This window comes from Aquila chrysaetos, chromosome 8 (genome assembly GCF_900496995.4).
Source record: "Aquila chrysaetos chrysaetos chromosome 8, bAquChr1.4, whole genome shotgun sequence".
Classification (NCBI taxonomy): Eukaryota; Metazoa; Chordata; class Aves; order Accipitriformes; family Accipitridae; genus Aquila; species Aquila chrysaetos.
Genome location: NC_044011.1, coordinates 3,353,844 through 3,369,392, shown reverse-complemented (window position 1 = coordinate 3,369,392; position 15,549 = coordinate 3,353,844). Strand labels below are relative to the sequence as shown.

General features: G+C 67.3%; 2 protein-coding genes across 5 annotated transcripts; one reads left to right on the top strand and one right to left on the bottom strand.

Moving 5' to 3' along the window:
* The first annotated feature begins 259 nt into the window (after window positions 1-259).
* SAMD14 (sterile alpha motif domain containing 14) lies at window positions 260-7,159 on the top strand. 3 transcript variants are annotated; one of them, XM_030021561.2, is made up of 10 exons: window positions 260-398; window positions 1,305-1,356; window positions 3,130-3,266; window positions 3,442-3,700; window positions 3,813-3,900; window positions 4,318-4,392; window positions 4,463-4,619; window positions 5,507-5,620; window positions 5,715-5,870; window positions 6,494-7,159. In XM_030021561.2, exons 2-10 carry the CDS (start codon window positions 1,317-1,319, stop codon window positions 6,647-6,649), a joined length of 1,182 nt encoding a protein of 393 aa, XP_029877421.1. In that variant the 5' UTR covers window positions 260-398; window positions 1,305-1,316; the 3' UTR covers window positions 6,650-7,159. The 3 variants fall into 3 exon arrangements, with proteins under 3 accessions (XP_029877421.1, XP_029877422.1, XP_029877420.1); XM_030021562.2 differs by having other exon boundaries at window positions 3,109-3,266; window positions 3,601-3,700; XM_030021560.2 differs by having other exon boundaries at window positions 3,109-3,266.
* Window positions 7,160-7,477: 318 nt separating this feature from the next.
* Window positions 7,478-15,263, bottom strand: PDK2 (pyruvate dehydrogenase kinase 2). Of its 2 annotated transcripts, none has more exons than XM_030021558.2 (11): window positions 15,103-15,263; window positions 13,324-13,465; window positions 11,967-12,038; window positions 11,481-11,665; window positions 10,102-10,191; window positions 9,694-9,771; window positions 9,499-9,575; window positions 9,298-9,396; window positions 9,067-9,174; window positions 8,342-8,455; window positions 7,478-8,248 (listed from the first exon to the last, which is right to left on the bottom strand). In XM_030021558.2, the coding sequence occupies exons 1-11, from the start codon at window positions 15,218-15,220 to the stop codon at window positions 8,108-8,110; spliced, it is 1,224 nt and encodes a 407-aa protein (XP_029877418.1). In that variant the 5' UTR covers window positions 15,221-15,263; the 3' UTR covers window positions 7,478-8,107. The 2 variants fall into 2 exon arrangements, with proteins under 2 accessions (XP_029877418.1, XP_029877417.1); XM_030021557.2 differs by having other exon boundaries at window positions 9,052-9,174; window positions 15,103-15,262.
* Between the last annotated feature and the right edge of the window lie 286 nt (window positions 15,264-15,549).

Genomic DNA, 15,549 nt, shown 5'->3' with positions numbered 1-15,549 from the left:
CCCCCCCCCCCCCGTCGCTGTCCCTTCAGCACCGCCGCCGCGCACCCGGGCCGGGCCGAGCCGGGCGGGGCTGGGCGGGGCTGGGCGGGGCGGGGCTGGGCTGGGCGGGGCTCCTCATCCCAGGCCCCCCCCCCCCCCTCTCCTCGCCCCCCCCCGGCCGCTTCCGGGTTCCTGTCCGGCCCCCCCCCCCCCCCCGCCACCACCACCACCACCACACCCCCCCCCCACACCTAACTCCCCCCCCCACACCCCCCCGCGGCCCCCGGCCCGGCCCGGTTCCGCAGCGCCCTCCGCTCGGCCCGGGCCCGGCCCGGCCCGGTTCGGCTTCCCGGCGCTTCCCCGGCGCCCTCGGCCCGGCCCGGCGGCGGGAGGTTGCCCAGGATGCCCGAGGAGCGCCGGTGAGTCGGGGCGGGGGGAAAGGGAGGACGGGGGGGGGGGGGGACGGGACCAGGGCGTAACCCCCGGGCGGCCCATCCACCGGACAGCGGCCCCGGTCCAGCCCCATCCACCGGAGAGCATCCCCCGGTCCAGCATCCCCGGTCCAGCACCCCCAGCACATCCCCGGTCCAGCACCCCCGGTCCAGCCCCATCCACCGGAGAACATCCCCGGTCCAGCCCCACCCCCGGTCCAGCATCCCCGGTGCAGCCCCATCCACCGGACAGCATCCCCGGTAAAACCCCCCCCCCCCCCCCCGGTACATCCCCATCGCCCGTACAGCCCCACCTCCGGTACAACATCCCGGGTACAGCCCCCCCCCCCGCTGGTACTGTCCCCTCCCGGTAACACCCCCGCTCCCAGCACTGCCCCCCCCCCCCCAACCCCCCCAGACCAGCTCCCTGGGGGGGAGGGAGGGGCTGGGGGGGGCTGGGCTCGGATCTGCCCCCCCCCCTTAACCCCACCTGCCCCCCCCGATGCTGCCAAGGCATTAGGAGCCCCCCCACCCCGAGAGACCCCCGAAAACCGGAGGGGGGGGCCGGTTTAACCCCTTCCCGGCTGCCCTGCAAAGAACATCCCCAGTACCCACCCCCCCAGCCTGCTCTCACCCCACCACCCCCACGTACCCCCGGGGGGGCTGACCCCCCCCGAGTGGGGGACATGTGTGCTGTGTCCTGCTCCCCCCCCCCCCCCCCCCAAATCCCTCGCTCGCCCCCCCCCCCCCAGCACTGTGAGGTTGAGGGCACGGGGACACTGGGATCACTGGGAGGGTGGGGGGGGACGACAGCCTCTTCCCATCCCCACTTGCAGAGGGTCTGGGTGCATTGGGGTGTCCCCCCCCCTCCCTGACTGTCCCCTCTGTCCCTAGCTCTGTCCCACCATGTCGGTCTCCAAACTGCAGGACGCGGATGAGGTTTTCGGTGAGTCCCCGGGGGCCCCGTGGGGTGCAGAGCCACCCATGGGTGCTGCCCCCACGGGTCCCCACCTGCCCTCAGTGTCCTCTCTGCTGCCTGCCAGCGGCGAGGGGGGGGGGGACGGGACGGAGCCCAGAGCTGGGTTTGGGGACAACGTGTGCTTGGGGACTTGAGGGACAGGCATGGGGCATGCAGCCACCTGCAGAGGGACACGTGTGGGGCAGGGGACAGGGCGGCATGGGGACGTGCGTGGGGCACAGGTATACACGTGTGGGCATAGGGACGTGCATGGGGCAGGGGGACGTGGGGACACAGGGACACGTATAGGGCACACAGGCACGTGGGTATGGGCACAGGGTGACACGGGCATGGGGACACAGCAGGGGACACGGCCCAGAGCCACTCCTGGGGTTGGGGTGCAGGAGGCTGCGGCAGGGCAGGGACATCGGGGTGATCCCGGTCAGACCCTGGCCAAAGCTTCCTTCCCCCCCCTCAGGTGACAGGGACACTCCGTCCCCGGGGACACGCTGTCCTCGGGGACACCCCACTGCTCCTCTCCCCATGCCGGGGCATCTCTTTGAACACTTCTCTCTGTCCCTCTGTCCCCTGTCCCACCCCACCGGGGTGCCCCATCCATCCACGTCCCCAATGCTCCTCTCTCCCTGTCCCCCTCTTCTGTCTCCACTGGGATCCCTCACCCGTCCTTGTCCCCGTGCCCCGCTGTCCCTTTGTCCCCTCTCCACTGGGCTGGCCGCCTCCTCCTGACCGTCTGTCCCCCTCTCCCATCCCCTTCTCCCGGCCCCTACCTGGCCATCTGTCCCTCCATCCCTGTCTTCCTGTCCTTACCCGTCCATCTGTCCCTCCACCTCCTTTACCTGGCCTTATCCCTCCCTCCCTCCCATCTCCCTGTCCCTACCCATCCATCTGTCCATCCCGCCATCTCCTTTTCCCTACCTGTGTATTTGTTCGTCCATCCATCCACCTGCCCCCATCTTCCCTCTCCCTACCTGTCCGTCCGTCCTTCCATGCCTCCCTCACATCTTGTTCCCTACCTCTCCATTTGTCCATCCGTCTCCTTCTCCCTGTCCCCATCCATCCCTCCCTCACCTCCTTGTCCCTACCCCCCCCATCTGTCTCCCGTCTCCTTTTCCTTACCTGCCTGTTCATCCATCCGCATCTTCCCTCTCCCTACCTGTCCATCTGTCCTTCCATCCCTGCATCCCTCCCTCGCACTTCCTTATCCCTACCTCTCCATTTGTCCACCCGTCTCCTTCTCCCTGTCCCCATCCCTCCCTCCCTCATGTCATTGTCCCTACCCACCCGTCTGTCCACCCTGTCTCTTTTTCCTTACCTGTCTGTCCATCCATCCATCCACATCTTCCCTGTCCCTACTTGTCCATCTGTCCTTCCATCCCTCCCTTGCATCTCCTTGGCCCTACCTCTCCCTTTGTCCATCCCTGTCTCCATCCATCCCTCCCTCCGTTCCCACCTCCTCCTCCCTACCCATCTGTCCATCTCCTTTTCTTTACCTATCCGTCCGTCCATCCACCCACCCACATCATCCCTCCCTACCTGTCCATCCCTCCGTCCTTCCATCCCTCCCTCGCATCTCCTTGTCCCTACCTCTCCATTTCTCCATCCACCTCCTTCTCCCTCTCCCCATCCCTCCCTCCCCACCCATCCCCTTCCCCCCCCGCCCGTGTCCGTCTGTCCGTCTCTCTCTCTCTCTCTCTGCCCCGGTCTCTCTTTCACCCCCAGATTTTACCGCTGTGGTTCCAGAGACTCCGCGCCTGGACAGCAGTCTCCAGAAGGCCCGAGCCCGGCTACTAGCCAAGGGCCGCCGGCACCGGCCCTCCCGCTCCCGCCTGCGAGACAGCGCCAGCTCCACCGAGGGCGACGAGGGGCCCGAAGCGGCGGTGAGCCCCGACGGGGGGGGGGGGGGGGGGGGGGGGGGGGCACCGTGGACCCAAGGGAAGGGTTTTGGGGGGGGGGTGCCGTGGCTGGGGATAGGGAAGGGATGGGGGGACGCACCGGGGAGGGGGGTTTGCAGGGGTTTGACGCCCCCCCCCCCCCATGCCGTGTGCCCCCCAGGGAGCCGAGGGCGATGGCGGCCAAGCGGCCCCCTCGCCCTTCTCCCGCGGCGTCGAGTTCTCCTTCGAGGCGGGGGCGGTGCGGCGGGGGCTGGGGGACCCCCCGGCCTCCTCGCCCCCCCTCAGCCGCTACCGGCCCCTCACCAACGCCTCGTCCCAGGAGGGGCTGGCGGGCACCCCCTCGCCCAAATCCTGCCACAGCTCCGACAGCTCGCCCGGCTTCGCCCGCCGCGACGCCTGGCCCCAGCGGCACAGCGAAGGTGAGCCCCCCCCACCCCCCGCCAGGCTGGGGGGCACGCAGGGACCCCGGCGCCCCCCCCAGCACCCATGCGAGGGGCAGTGGGTGACACCTCCATCCTCCTCCTCCTGCAGACGACAGCCGGGACATGAGCCCCCCCGAGCCGGCCAGCCCCACCGTGGGGCTTGATAAGAAAACACGGAGGAAGTTCTTGGATTTGGGGTGAGAGCCGGCGCTGGGGTGGGGGGAGATGGAGGGGGGATAACGGGGCGGGGGGAGATGGAGGGGTGATAACGGGGGGGGAGATGGAGGGGTGATAACGGAGGGGGGAGATGGAGGGATGCAGGGAGGGATGGAGAGGGGATGGAGGGATGCAGGGAGGGATGGAGAGGGGATGGAGGGATGCAGGGAGGGATGGATGAAGGGATGGGAAGGTGCAATGGAAAGATGGAGGAATAGGCGAAGAGATGTCTGGAGAGGCAGAAAGATGGAGGGATGCATGGAGGGAGGGATGTGGATCCTCTGAAGGTGATGGAGGGATCTCTGAGGATGGATGGGGGGGGCCTGGGGACCTTGGAAGGAGGGGCCATGGCCATCAGGACACCCCACTCCCTGCCAATTCTGCTCTCTCCCACCCAGGGTGACCCTGCGCCGGGCATCCTCCAGCAAAAGCCGTAAGGAGAAGGGCAGCAACCGCCTGTCCATGGGCAGCAGGTGAGGGACCCCCACCGCCGGGGCAGGGGGGGCTGCACAGGGATGGCCCCTAACATGGCTCTGTCCCCAGGGAGGCAGCAGAGGGTCCCGGCCGCTCCTCGGGGTCACCTTTCCTGCCCTTCTCCTGGTTCTCGGACAGCGCGAGGGGCTCGGCCTCCCCCGGCTCCGCATCGCCTGCCGGCTCCCCCCGGCACGAGGGGCTCAGCCCCGCCAAATCCGCCTCCCAGGTCAGTGCCTGGGAACGGGGGGGTCCTGGCCCTGTAGGGTGGGTGGGTATAGGAGCCCTATAGGGCCAGGGTGCTGTAGGGAAGGAGGTTGGTGCTCCTATGACTTAGGTAGCTATAGGAGAAGAGGTCAAAGCCAGCTATAGGGACAGGGGACAAAGCCCCGCAGGGTCAAGATAGCTATAGGGGAGGGTATCAAATCTCTATAGAATCAAGACAGCTATAGGGGAGGGTATCAAAGCCTCGTAGGGTCAAGATAGCTTTAGGGGAGGGTATCAAATCTCTATAGAATCAAGACAGCTATAGGGGAGGGTATCAAAGCCTCGTAGGGTCAAGATAGCTTTACGGGAGGGCATCAAAGCTCTATAGAATCAAGATAGCTATAGGGGAGGCTATCAAAGCCCCGTAGGGTCAAGATAGCTATAGGGGAGGGTAGCAAAGCTCTATAGAATCAAGGTAGCTATAGGGCAGGCTATCAAAGCCCCGTAGGGTCAAGATAGCTATAGGGGAGGGTAGCAAAGCTCTATAGAATCAAGGTAGCTATAGAGGAGGGTAGCAAATCTCTATAGAATCAAGATAGCTATAGGGGAGGGTATCAAAGCCCTGTAGAATCAAGATAGCTATAGGGGAGGATATCAAAGCTCTATAGAATCAAGATAGCTATGAGGGCAGCTCAAAGCCCCATAGGGTTGGGTAAGTATAGGAAGGGGGATCAAAGCCCCATAGGCTTAAGATGGCTTTAGGGGGGATCAAAGCCCCACAGGGTCTGGTAGCCCTATAGGGAGTCAGAGCCCTATGGGGAGGACGGCTATAGGGAGGGTGCTGGGGGGCTGCAGGCTGCTTTGGGGGCAGCAGGGCCAGCCCTGCCCTCACCCCTCCTGCTGCCCCAGGACTCGACGCTGAGCGAGGACTCCCCACCACCCAGCGCCAGCCCGCGCCTGCCCGGCCCCACCGCCACCAAGTGCTCCTACCCCTACCACACCTTGTCACAGTCCTCAGATGAGGTGAGCCCCGGGGAGGGGGGCACGAGGTCAGGGGTGCCCCCCACACCAGGTGCCGGGGAGACCCCCCCATTAACACCCAGCCCCCTGTGCCCAGTTCCTGGATGAGCCCCCCGGCGCGGCTGCGGGCTGGACGTGCCGGCAGGTGGGACAGTGGTTGGAGAGCCTCAACCTGGAGCAGTACGTGGAAGAGTTCTCAGCCCATGGCGTCGATGGTCCACGGCTCCTGCACCTCGATGGTGCCAAGCTCAAGGTACGGGGCTGGGGTGGGGGGGTCTCTTCTGCTGGGGTGCGGGGGGTTCCGGGTAACCCAACAGGCTCAGTTGTAGGGCAAGATGTTCTAGGTACCCCAACTGGGGTGCTCCACGGGGCAGGAGGTCTGGGTGGGTTCTAGGTATCCCAACAGGCTGCTCCATGAGACAGCTCTGGGAGGGTTCTAGGTACCCCAACAGGGTGCTCCGGGGGGGGCAGGAGGTCTGGGAGGGTTCTAGGTACCCCTATGGGCTCATCACAGGTCAACAGGCTCTAGGTACTCCAACGGGCTGCTCAATAGGGCGGATGCAGGTAGGTTCTAGGTACCCCAGTGTGCTCATCACAGGGTACCTAAAACCTCTTGTCCTAATTGGCTCCTCCACGGGGCAGGAGGTGGGGAGAGATTCCAGGTATCCCAATGGACAAGTCAAGGAGACAGATGGGAGGTTCTAGGTACCCCAAAGGGCTGGTGCACAAGGGATGTAGGTACCTTAGTGGGATGATCCTGAGGGCAGGCAGTGCGGGGGGGGGCTCCAGGTACCCCAAAGGGCTGGTCCATAGGGCAGGGGGGGTACCGGCACCCCATGGCCATGGGGAGGGTGACGCGGCCGGCTGTGCCGGCAGGCGCTGGGCGTGGGCAGCTCGCAGGACCGCGCGGTGCTGAAGCGGAAGCTGAAGGAGCTGAGCCTGGCCGTGGAGAAGGAGCGCAAGGCCCAGGAGAAGGCAGAGAAGCAGCGGGAGAAGCAGAAGAAGAGGGACCAGGAGCAGCGGCGGAGCTAAGGGGGGGTCCGGGAGCGCCCCTGCACCCCTTCCCCACCCACTGCCCCTGGGACACCCGGGGGGCACCCGGCTCCGGCACGGGACACACGGCCAAGGGACGGCGGCACCAGGCTGAGACGGGCACGGAGCGGCATGTGCACCCCCCCTCCTCCAGCCGCCCCCTCCCCGCCTTGCACCCCTGCACCCCACAGGCACAGTCCGGGCCCTCCATGGGCCCCTTTTCCGGATGCAAATGGCACGTTGGATTCCCCCCCCCCCCCCCCCAACTCCCCCACCTTGTTCCGTAATCCCCCTGCACCCTGAGGGGTCTGGGGGGGTCACAGCCACCCCTCTCACCCCGGTCCCCCGGCACGGCGCGGTACCGGCCGAGGACAGTGCATGGCCTGACCCCCTCCAGACGCGCACACCCCCCAAGTCGGGGTGCGGGGAGTGAACGCTGACACCCCCCCCCCCCCACCTCCCCAATATGGTGCCCCGGGGGACACCCCAGGAAATAAAAGGGTATCGAGGGCCAGTGCAATCCAGCGCGACCAGCGTGAGCCTGACTGGGATGGGGCTGGGGGACAAGGTGGGGTGGGGGGAGCTCGGTGCCAGGCTGGGGGGCAACCGGAAAGCGGGGGGACAAAGCATGGCTCCGTCCCAGGACCTGTGTCCCCAAGTGCCACCCTGTGACTGCGGCCAGGGTGGTGTGACACAGCAGCCTCCTCCTAAGCCCCAGGATGGGTAAACTGAGGCACGGGGCGGGGGGCGGGGGGGGGGCAGTGACCCACTTAGAGGGGTTGCAAAGGGGGGGTGGTTCCCAGGACCCCAAAACACCAGGCTATGAGCTCAGTCAACATCCACTTTACTGACAGTGGGGGGGTGGGAGTCTGGGGGGGGGGGGGTCAGGGGGGGGTTCCCAAGCAGGTCACAGATTGTGTGGGGAACCCACCCTGGGGTGGGGGGCACACGCGGGTGAGAACAGCTCAGTAGTGCAATACCAGGGACGGCACAGGGAACTGAGGCGGGGGGGGGGGGTGTTCAGGCCCGGTCCCCCCCACCCTGTCAGGGCTGGAGGGGCAGGGAAGTGCTACTGGTCATACTGGGAAAGGATCAGTCCCTCGCTGCCCCTGGGGTACCCCTGGGGTACACCACCCTGGGGTGGGTGCCAAGGTGGTGGTGGGGGGCAACAGGGGCTCTACCCCATCCACGCTGCTCCAACGCCACCCCCAGCTACGTACCTAAGTGCCACTAAGGCGGGGGGGGGTACTGGGACCCCCCACCCCACTTTTCACACGCTTCCTGGCGAGCCCTAACAGCCGTTGGCGGGAGGCAGAACCGGGACACTAAAACACCACGCCGGCATAAAACACCACCCCAGGGTGATGGGGGACACCCGGGGGGGGGACCCCGGCAGCCGGGGCGAGGGGCTATTTACACCCTGGGGGGGGGGCAGTGAGCCCCCCGGGGGGGGTGGTCCTAGGGGACACGGTAGGTGGAGGTGTTCTTGGGCTCGGTGCTGGGGACGCACCAGTCCCCCGCCTCCTGGCTGGCCTGGTAGTGCCGCCACGCCGACTTGTTGTAGACGGGCAATCGCTCCACCGAGTCCGTGGACAGGGCCTGCAGGAGACACGGGGGGGGGGGGGGCTGGGGAGGGCCCTGCGCCCCCCCCCCCAGAGGCCACCGACCACCCATCCCGGGGGAAAAACCCACCTTTAGGTAGATGACGGCGTCGGTGCCGAAGCCCTCCATGGAGAAGAGCTGCAGGTCCCCCTGGAAGTACTTGGCGTAGAGGCGGGAGATGGGCAAGCCGTAGCCAAAGCCGGCCTGGCAGGGGGGAGGAGATGGGGTGTGGGGGGGTCCCTGGTGCTGGGGTTGGCACCCCCAGGGCACCCCAAGCCTCCCCGCGCCACCCCAAGTAGCACCCCGTGCACCCACGGGTGTCCGTGTGCCGCCTCCAGGCACCCCCAGCGGTGACCACGCCACTCTCAAACCTCCCCAGGTGCCCTAAAATGTCCCCATGCCACCCCCAAAGTGTCCCCATGTCACACCCAAAGTGTCCCCATGTCACACCCAAGTGTCCCCATGCCACCTCCAGGCACCCCAATACATCCCCATGCTGCCCCCAGGCACACCCCAAAACATCTCCATGCCACCCCCAGGCACTCCCCAAATGTCCCCGAGCTACCTCAAAACGTCCCCAAAAGTCCCCACGCCAAGCTCAAACCTTCCCATACCACCCCAAGCACCCCCAAACCTCTCCATGCCACCCCCAAAGCACCCCCATGCCGTTCTAGCCACCCTGAAACATCCCACACCAACCCCAGGCACCCCCGAATGTCCCCAATGGAGGTGGCTCCAGCCGAAGACCCGCACCCCGTCCCCCAACCCCCAGGGCCGTGCGGGACCCCCATGGCACCTACCAGGGGGGCACCTACCAGGGGAGCCCCCCCGGTGCCCAGCTGCGGGGTGGGAGCGGTGGAGTACATGTAGCTGAACAGACGCTCGATCTTCCGCAGGGGGACGCCCATGCCGCGGTCACTCATCTACGAGACATCGGAGTGGGGTGACAACCCTGCTCCTGGCCTCCCCCCCCCCCCCAAACTAAGTGTCCCCCATGCAGGGCTCGGGGACCCCCCCCAGGATGGAGCCGGTGGTCCCTTACGCACCTTGATGGAGAGGTCCTCCTGGCCCAGGGCCACCATCACCTTGATGGCCGGCAGCCGCGGGCTGTTCTCGTGGCTCTCCACCGTGGCTCGCATGGCGTTCTGCGGGGGCACGGAACCGGCTACGGTTTAGGGGACCCCCCCCCCCCCCGACTCCACAACCTCCTTTCCCCCCCTCCACCCCGCGATGGGGCTGGGGTTTACCTTGAAGAGCTCGAAGAGCATGTGGTAGAGATGCGAGGGGACGTAGACGATGCTGATGGGCTGCTGGGAGTTGCTCGCTGCGGGGAGGAGAGCGGCCGTCAGCGTTGGCATCCAACCCAACCCCAAACAAGCCACCCGAGAATCCCCTGCCGCAGGGGACCCCCCCCCGCCCCCGCCAGCCAAGCTCGGCCTCACCGTTCACCTCCTCGATCTCCAGATCAGGCGAGGACATGTAGTACTTGTCGCACAGGAGCTTGGCCATGTTGTAGGCGTCTGGGAGGGAGAGGCAGAGGGGTCAGCACCCCCAGCACGAAGGCAGGGGGAGCGTTTGGGGCCCCCTTGCACCCCCCCCCCAAAATATTTTTCCTTTCCTACAGATCCAGGACGCTTTTGGGGTCTTCTGGAGTGACCTCAAAGCACAGGGGACTGTGGACACCTTGGCTGAGGCCCACCCAAACTCGTGACACAAATGGCTCCCGAACAGGAAGATCCCAGGGCACGAGGAAGGTCAGGGGGACCCTTCAACCACCCGGCCCCCCCCCGCTGCCCAATTCATATCCCCCCCCCCCACGGGGGTGGGAGCCCCCCCCGGTCCCCACAGACCTCTCACCACGTTGGCCACGCTGCAGTGGGGGTCGATGCTCCCGATGTGTTTGGGGTGCGCGGGGTTGGTGCTGCCGTCGAAGAGCAGTGCTGGGGAGGGGGTGGGGAGGGGATGGGGACACGGTGAGCAGTGGGGACCCCACCCTGTCCCCAGAGACACCCAGGACCACCCCCCCCACAGCCCCCCACCCCAGGCTGTACCCAAGGCTGGGCTTACTGCCCGCCCCCCCCCCCCGTTGTGGGTGAAGGGGACATATGGGGCTCGGTGGGGACGTGGGGGACAGGGACACGCGCAGGGGCAAGATGGGGAGGGGGATCTCAGGGCGGGGAGGTGCCCAGAGGAGGGAGGGCACGGGGGGGGGGAAAGGCTGAGGCTGGGGGGGGATGCCATGGGGGGGGGCTCAGGGCTGGGACATGCCCAGGGCACAGCTGGGGCTAGTGAGGATGCTCGGGGCACGATCCTTGGGGCTGGGGGGGACATTTGGGGCAGGATCCCTGGGGCTGGGGGGCACCTTCAGGGCAGGATCTCTGGGGCTGGGGGGGGCATTTGGGGCAGGATCCCTGGGGCTGGGGGGGACATTTGGGGCAGGATCCCTGGGGCTGGGGGGGACATTTGGGGCAGGGGGATGCTCAGGGCAGGATCCCTGGGGCTGGGGGGGACATTTGGGGCAGGATCCCTGGGGCTGGGGGGGACATTTGGGGCAGGATCCCTGGGGCTGGGGGGGACGTTTGGGGCAGGGGGATGCTCAGGGCAGGATCCCTGGGGGTGGGGGGGACATTTGGGGCAGGATCCCTGGGGCTGGGGGGGACATTTGGGAGGGGGATGCTCAGGGCAGGATCCCTGGGGCTGGGGGGGACATTTGGGGCAGGATCCCTGGGGCTGGGGGGGACATTTGGGGCAGGATCCCTGGGGCTGGGGGGGACGTTTGGGGCAGGGGGATGCTCAGGGCAGGATCCCTGGGGGTGGGGGGGACATTTGGGGCAGGATCCCTGGGGCTGGGGGGGACCCTCAGGGAATGGGGATGCTCAGGGCAGGATCCCTGGGGCTGGGGGGGACATTTGGGGCAGGATCCCTGGGACTGGGGGGGACATTTGTGGCAGGATCCCTGGGACTGGGGGGGGACATTTGGGCAGGGGCAGGATCTTTGGGGCTGGGGGGGACATTTGGGGCAGGATCCCTGGGACTGGGGGGGACATTTGGGTCAGGATCCCTAGGACTGGGGGAACATTTGGGGCAGGGGGATGCTCCAGGCAGGATCCCTGGGGCTGGGGGGGCAGGGCGTGCTCTGGGGGGGGGGGATGCCCAAGGCAGGTGTGGGATGCTCAGGGCTGATGGGGACACTTGGGGCGGGGGGGGGACGACCCCCGGGGTCGCTCACTGTGCTGGTTGATGAGCATGCGGATGGAGATGCGGCTCAGGTAGAAGCGGTCGAGGAAGTACTGGATGTTCTGGTTGGAGACGGGGTCGTCCCCGTACGCCTCCTTGTACTCGATGACCCCCTGCGCCATGGTGGGCACCACGTCGTTGTGCCGGTTGCGGATGGTGACCAGGGCGTCTGTGAACCTGGGAGTGGGGGGGGGGGACAGGGATGGAGCTGGGGGGAGCACCCGGTCCGGGCAGAGCTCAAATCCAGGCCGGGTTTCCCCAGGAGCTGGTGGCACCGGGGAAAACCCGGAGCAGAATCCAGTGGCACTGGGATGCTCAAGGCGCTGTAGGGTGGGGGGCACTTTGGGGGTGATGTAGGGTGCAGGGGGCCGGGACTCCTCGGTGACACCAGCTCTCACCAGTATGAGTCTGGGAGGAGGTGGCACCCCAAGATGGGGGACGAGGGGTGTCACGGACATGCTGTCACCCCCCAACTTACTGTCCCAGGGTGGCCTGGTCCTCGGGGTCCCTGTCGAGGAACTCCATGATGTCCAGCAGGCTCTGGACGTACCTGGGGAAGGAGCCGGTTATCCCCCACCCGGTACCCCCCAAAAAGAGGGGACATCCCGGGGACCCCACACCGGGGTGGCACAGGGTGCCCTGGGGCACTGCCCCGTGCAGGGAGAGGGGCTAAGCACCCCCTCAACCAGGACCACCCCCCCAAAAAAAAAGCTACTGCCCCATGAAACCACCCTGTGCTTGGTGGGCGGGGGGGCTCAAGCTTATCCCCCCCCCCTCCTCCTTGCTGACACGGTGGCCCTTGGGGACACTCGGGGATGCAGCCCCTCCAACGGGGTGGGGGGCACGAGGGTCTCTGCAACCCGGGGTCCCCGCACGAGGGCTGTGGGAGCGTGGCACGGCCGGATCCTGCTGCCTGCCGGTGCTGGCAGGGACGGGCAGGGCTGGCAGGGGCTGAGGACGCTGCACAAACAACTCGTCACGTGGCGGCACTGGGAGAAGGTTCACGCTGCCGGAGCTGGCAAGGGGACACGGCGCTTAAAGGGACACCCGGACCCCCGCCCCCCGAGGACACGGACCCCCCGGCAATCAGGCCTGGGTCAGCTTTTTTTGGGGGCAGGTTGTGAAGGTGGCACTGCTGACCCCCCCCCCCCGCCATGGTTGGGGACACCCCGCTGGCATGGGGGTGTCCCCAAAGGGCCTGCAGCCTTGTCACCCAAAGGTATGCCGTGGCACCAGCTGGGTGCTACACCCTGCCAGCCACCCAACCCTGTCGTGTCGTGTGTGTGTCCCCCCCCCCGGCACCGGCAGCTCCCTCCGGACCCGCTGGGGAGGACGGTTGGTGGCAACGGTGGGACCTGCGGTGGCGACGGGACCCCCCCCGGGCGATGGCGTTGGCCGGAGTCGTGGCGGCAATGAAGAGCCGTGCGGGTGACGGCGGCGGGACCCCCGGTGGCACCCAGCCGGGTGACGGTGGTGGGACCCTTCTGAGTGACAACGGTGGGACCTGCAGTAGCGGGACCCTGGGCAGCAGGACCCGCAAGCGCCAGCGGTGGGACCCTCGTGATCTACGACGGTGGGACCCCCCGTGGGCTACAACAGCGGGACCCGTGGTGACAGCGGGACCCGTGCAAGTGCCGCTGGTGGGACCCTCATGAGCTACAACGGTGGGACCCCCGGCAGCAGGACCCGTGGTGGCAGCAGGACCCATACAGACGATGGTGGTGACACCTCCACACCCAACGCCGTGTGGGACCGGGTGGTCCCGGAGGTGGCAGGACTCCTGGCGTCAGCGGCCCCCGCCACCTCCCCGGCTTTGGACCCCCCCCCAGTCTCACCAGCTCTGCACCAGTTGGACGGAGGGGGTGCGCAGGACGCGGTCCGGCAGCAGGTTGATCTCCTTCATGATGTTGGAGAGGCGGACGGGCAGCTCCTGCCGCAGGAAGGCGAAGGAGGTCTTCTCGCAGGCATTGCTGGAGCCTGGCAAGGGGGGGGAACGGAGAGACAGACGGACACGGGCTGAGCCCCAGCTTGACGCCCCCAGCCCCAGGGCTGGCTTTGCTCTTGCTGCTCCGCTGGTGGGGACTGGGGGTGTACTGGGAAGACTGGAGCAGAGGAGGCAGGAGCAGGTCCCTGTCCCTGGCTGGAGGGGGACCCTGGAGGGGCTGGGAGGGCTTGGGGGGGGGGGGGGGACACGGCTCAGCCCGCTGGGGAGGGGAGGCTGGGTCCCCAGTGCTGCCCAGACTGGGGCTGGGAGCCCCCCGAGGGCAACTGGGAGGGGAGAAGGACCTGAGCCACCATCAGAGCTGGGGACACCCAAACCAGACCCCCAGCCCAGTGACACTGGGGTGGGGAGAGCCCCTGCCACAGGGACACACCGAGGTGTCCCTAGGACATGGATGTCCCCAACCAGGAGCCAGCGAGGCAGGGGGGGTCACGGAGGCAAAGCTGTCCCCGAGCCCCTGGAGGGGCACATCCCTGGGGACAAGGGACACTGGGATGGAGCTGAAATGTGAGGACTTGAGGGGGGTCCTGGTGCTGATGGGATGGGGCAGAACTGAGGGGGGGGGCGGGCAGGGGCTGGGGACCCCCAGGGTGCAGCCGCCAGCCTTGGCCGGGGACGGTGCGGCCAGGGACATGGGTAAATATAGCGCTGACATTAAAACCCCTGGCGGGGGGGACAGGAGGGGCCCAGGACGGGTGACAGCGATGGGTGGGGGCACCTCCATCTCCCCGGGGTATTTACCTGGGGTGTTTGCTTGGGGGGGGACAGACCTCGTGTCGCCCACCCTGGGGGTGCCGGGGGGGCCAGGCAGGTATTTACCTGGCTGCAGGGGGGGACCGGGGATGTGCAGGGAACACCTGGCTGGGGGTCCCATGCAGGGGGTTATTTACCCGGTGAGGGCAGGAGGTACCCCACGGTGGGGGGGGGTATTTACCAGAGGGGGTATTTACCCAGGGGGTATTTACCTGGAGGGGCATGGGGGGGGATATCCACCCAGCCGTTCCCCAGGGGGATATTTACCCAGGTTGCTACTTGCCTGCAGAGAGTAACACCCCCCTGTGGGTGGTTATGGGGGGGCAGGGGGGAGACCCTTCCCCCCCCAGAGCAGAAGCATATCAGGAGACCATGTTCCCAGCCCCAGTTATTTACCCGGGAGCGGGTATTTCCCGGCAGGGGTGGGGAGGAGAGATATTTACCCGGGCCAGGGAGCACCTGGGGGGTAACACCCCCCACAAAATATAATAACAGGGTATTTGGGGGGATTATAGATACCCAGGCCCAGATACCCACTAGAGCGGATCCCCCCCCCAGGTATTTATTTACAGGCGGGGGGGGGGGGTGTGTACTTACCGGGGGGAGGGTGCACGGAGGTCCCTCCCCGGAGCACCGCCCCCAGACCGGGTATTTAGCACGGAGGGGGGTATTTAGCACAGAGGGGGACATTTACCCGGACCGGCTGTAATCCGGGAGGAAAGGAGGGAGCGTTCTCCTTCCCGGGACAGCACCCACGACACCGTACCGGGGGTACCCACCCGCGGCGGGGGAGCGGTGGGTCGCTGGATGGGTGGTGGTGGTGGTGGGGGGGGGGGGGGGGGGGGGTGTGGGTATTTACCGAAGTCCAGGAACTGCTTCATGGAGAGCGGTGACGGCGAGAACTTGCTGAAGTGCTCGATGTAGGTGGGCACGCCGGCCAGCGCCGCCCGCTTGCCCAGGCACCGCAGCAGCCGCATGCCGACCCCCGTTCCCGCGCCCCCGGCCCCGCGCCCCCGGCCCCGCGGCCCCGCCCACCGCCGCGCCGCGCGCAAACAACCCGCCCCGCCGCCAATCAACGACCGCCTTGCCGCCGGCCCCGCCCCGCTTTACGCTAAGCCCCTCCCGCACGTTAGCACCGCCCCCGAGGCTGGGGATGGCCACGCCTCCGTCAACGCTAAGCCACGCCCCCCCGTTGTAACCTCTTCTAGCCCGGAGCGGACCCGCCGCGCTTAACCCCTCGCTGCCCGGACCGCCCCGCTAGCCCTTCCCCTGGCGGGGGGGGGGACGGGGACGACTGAGCCCGCCC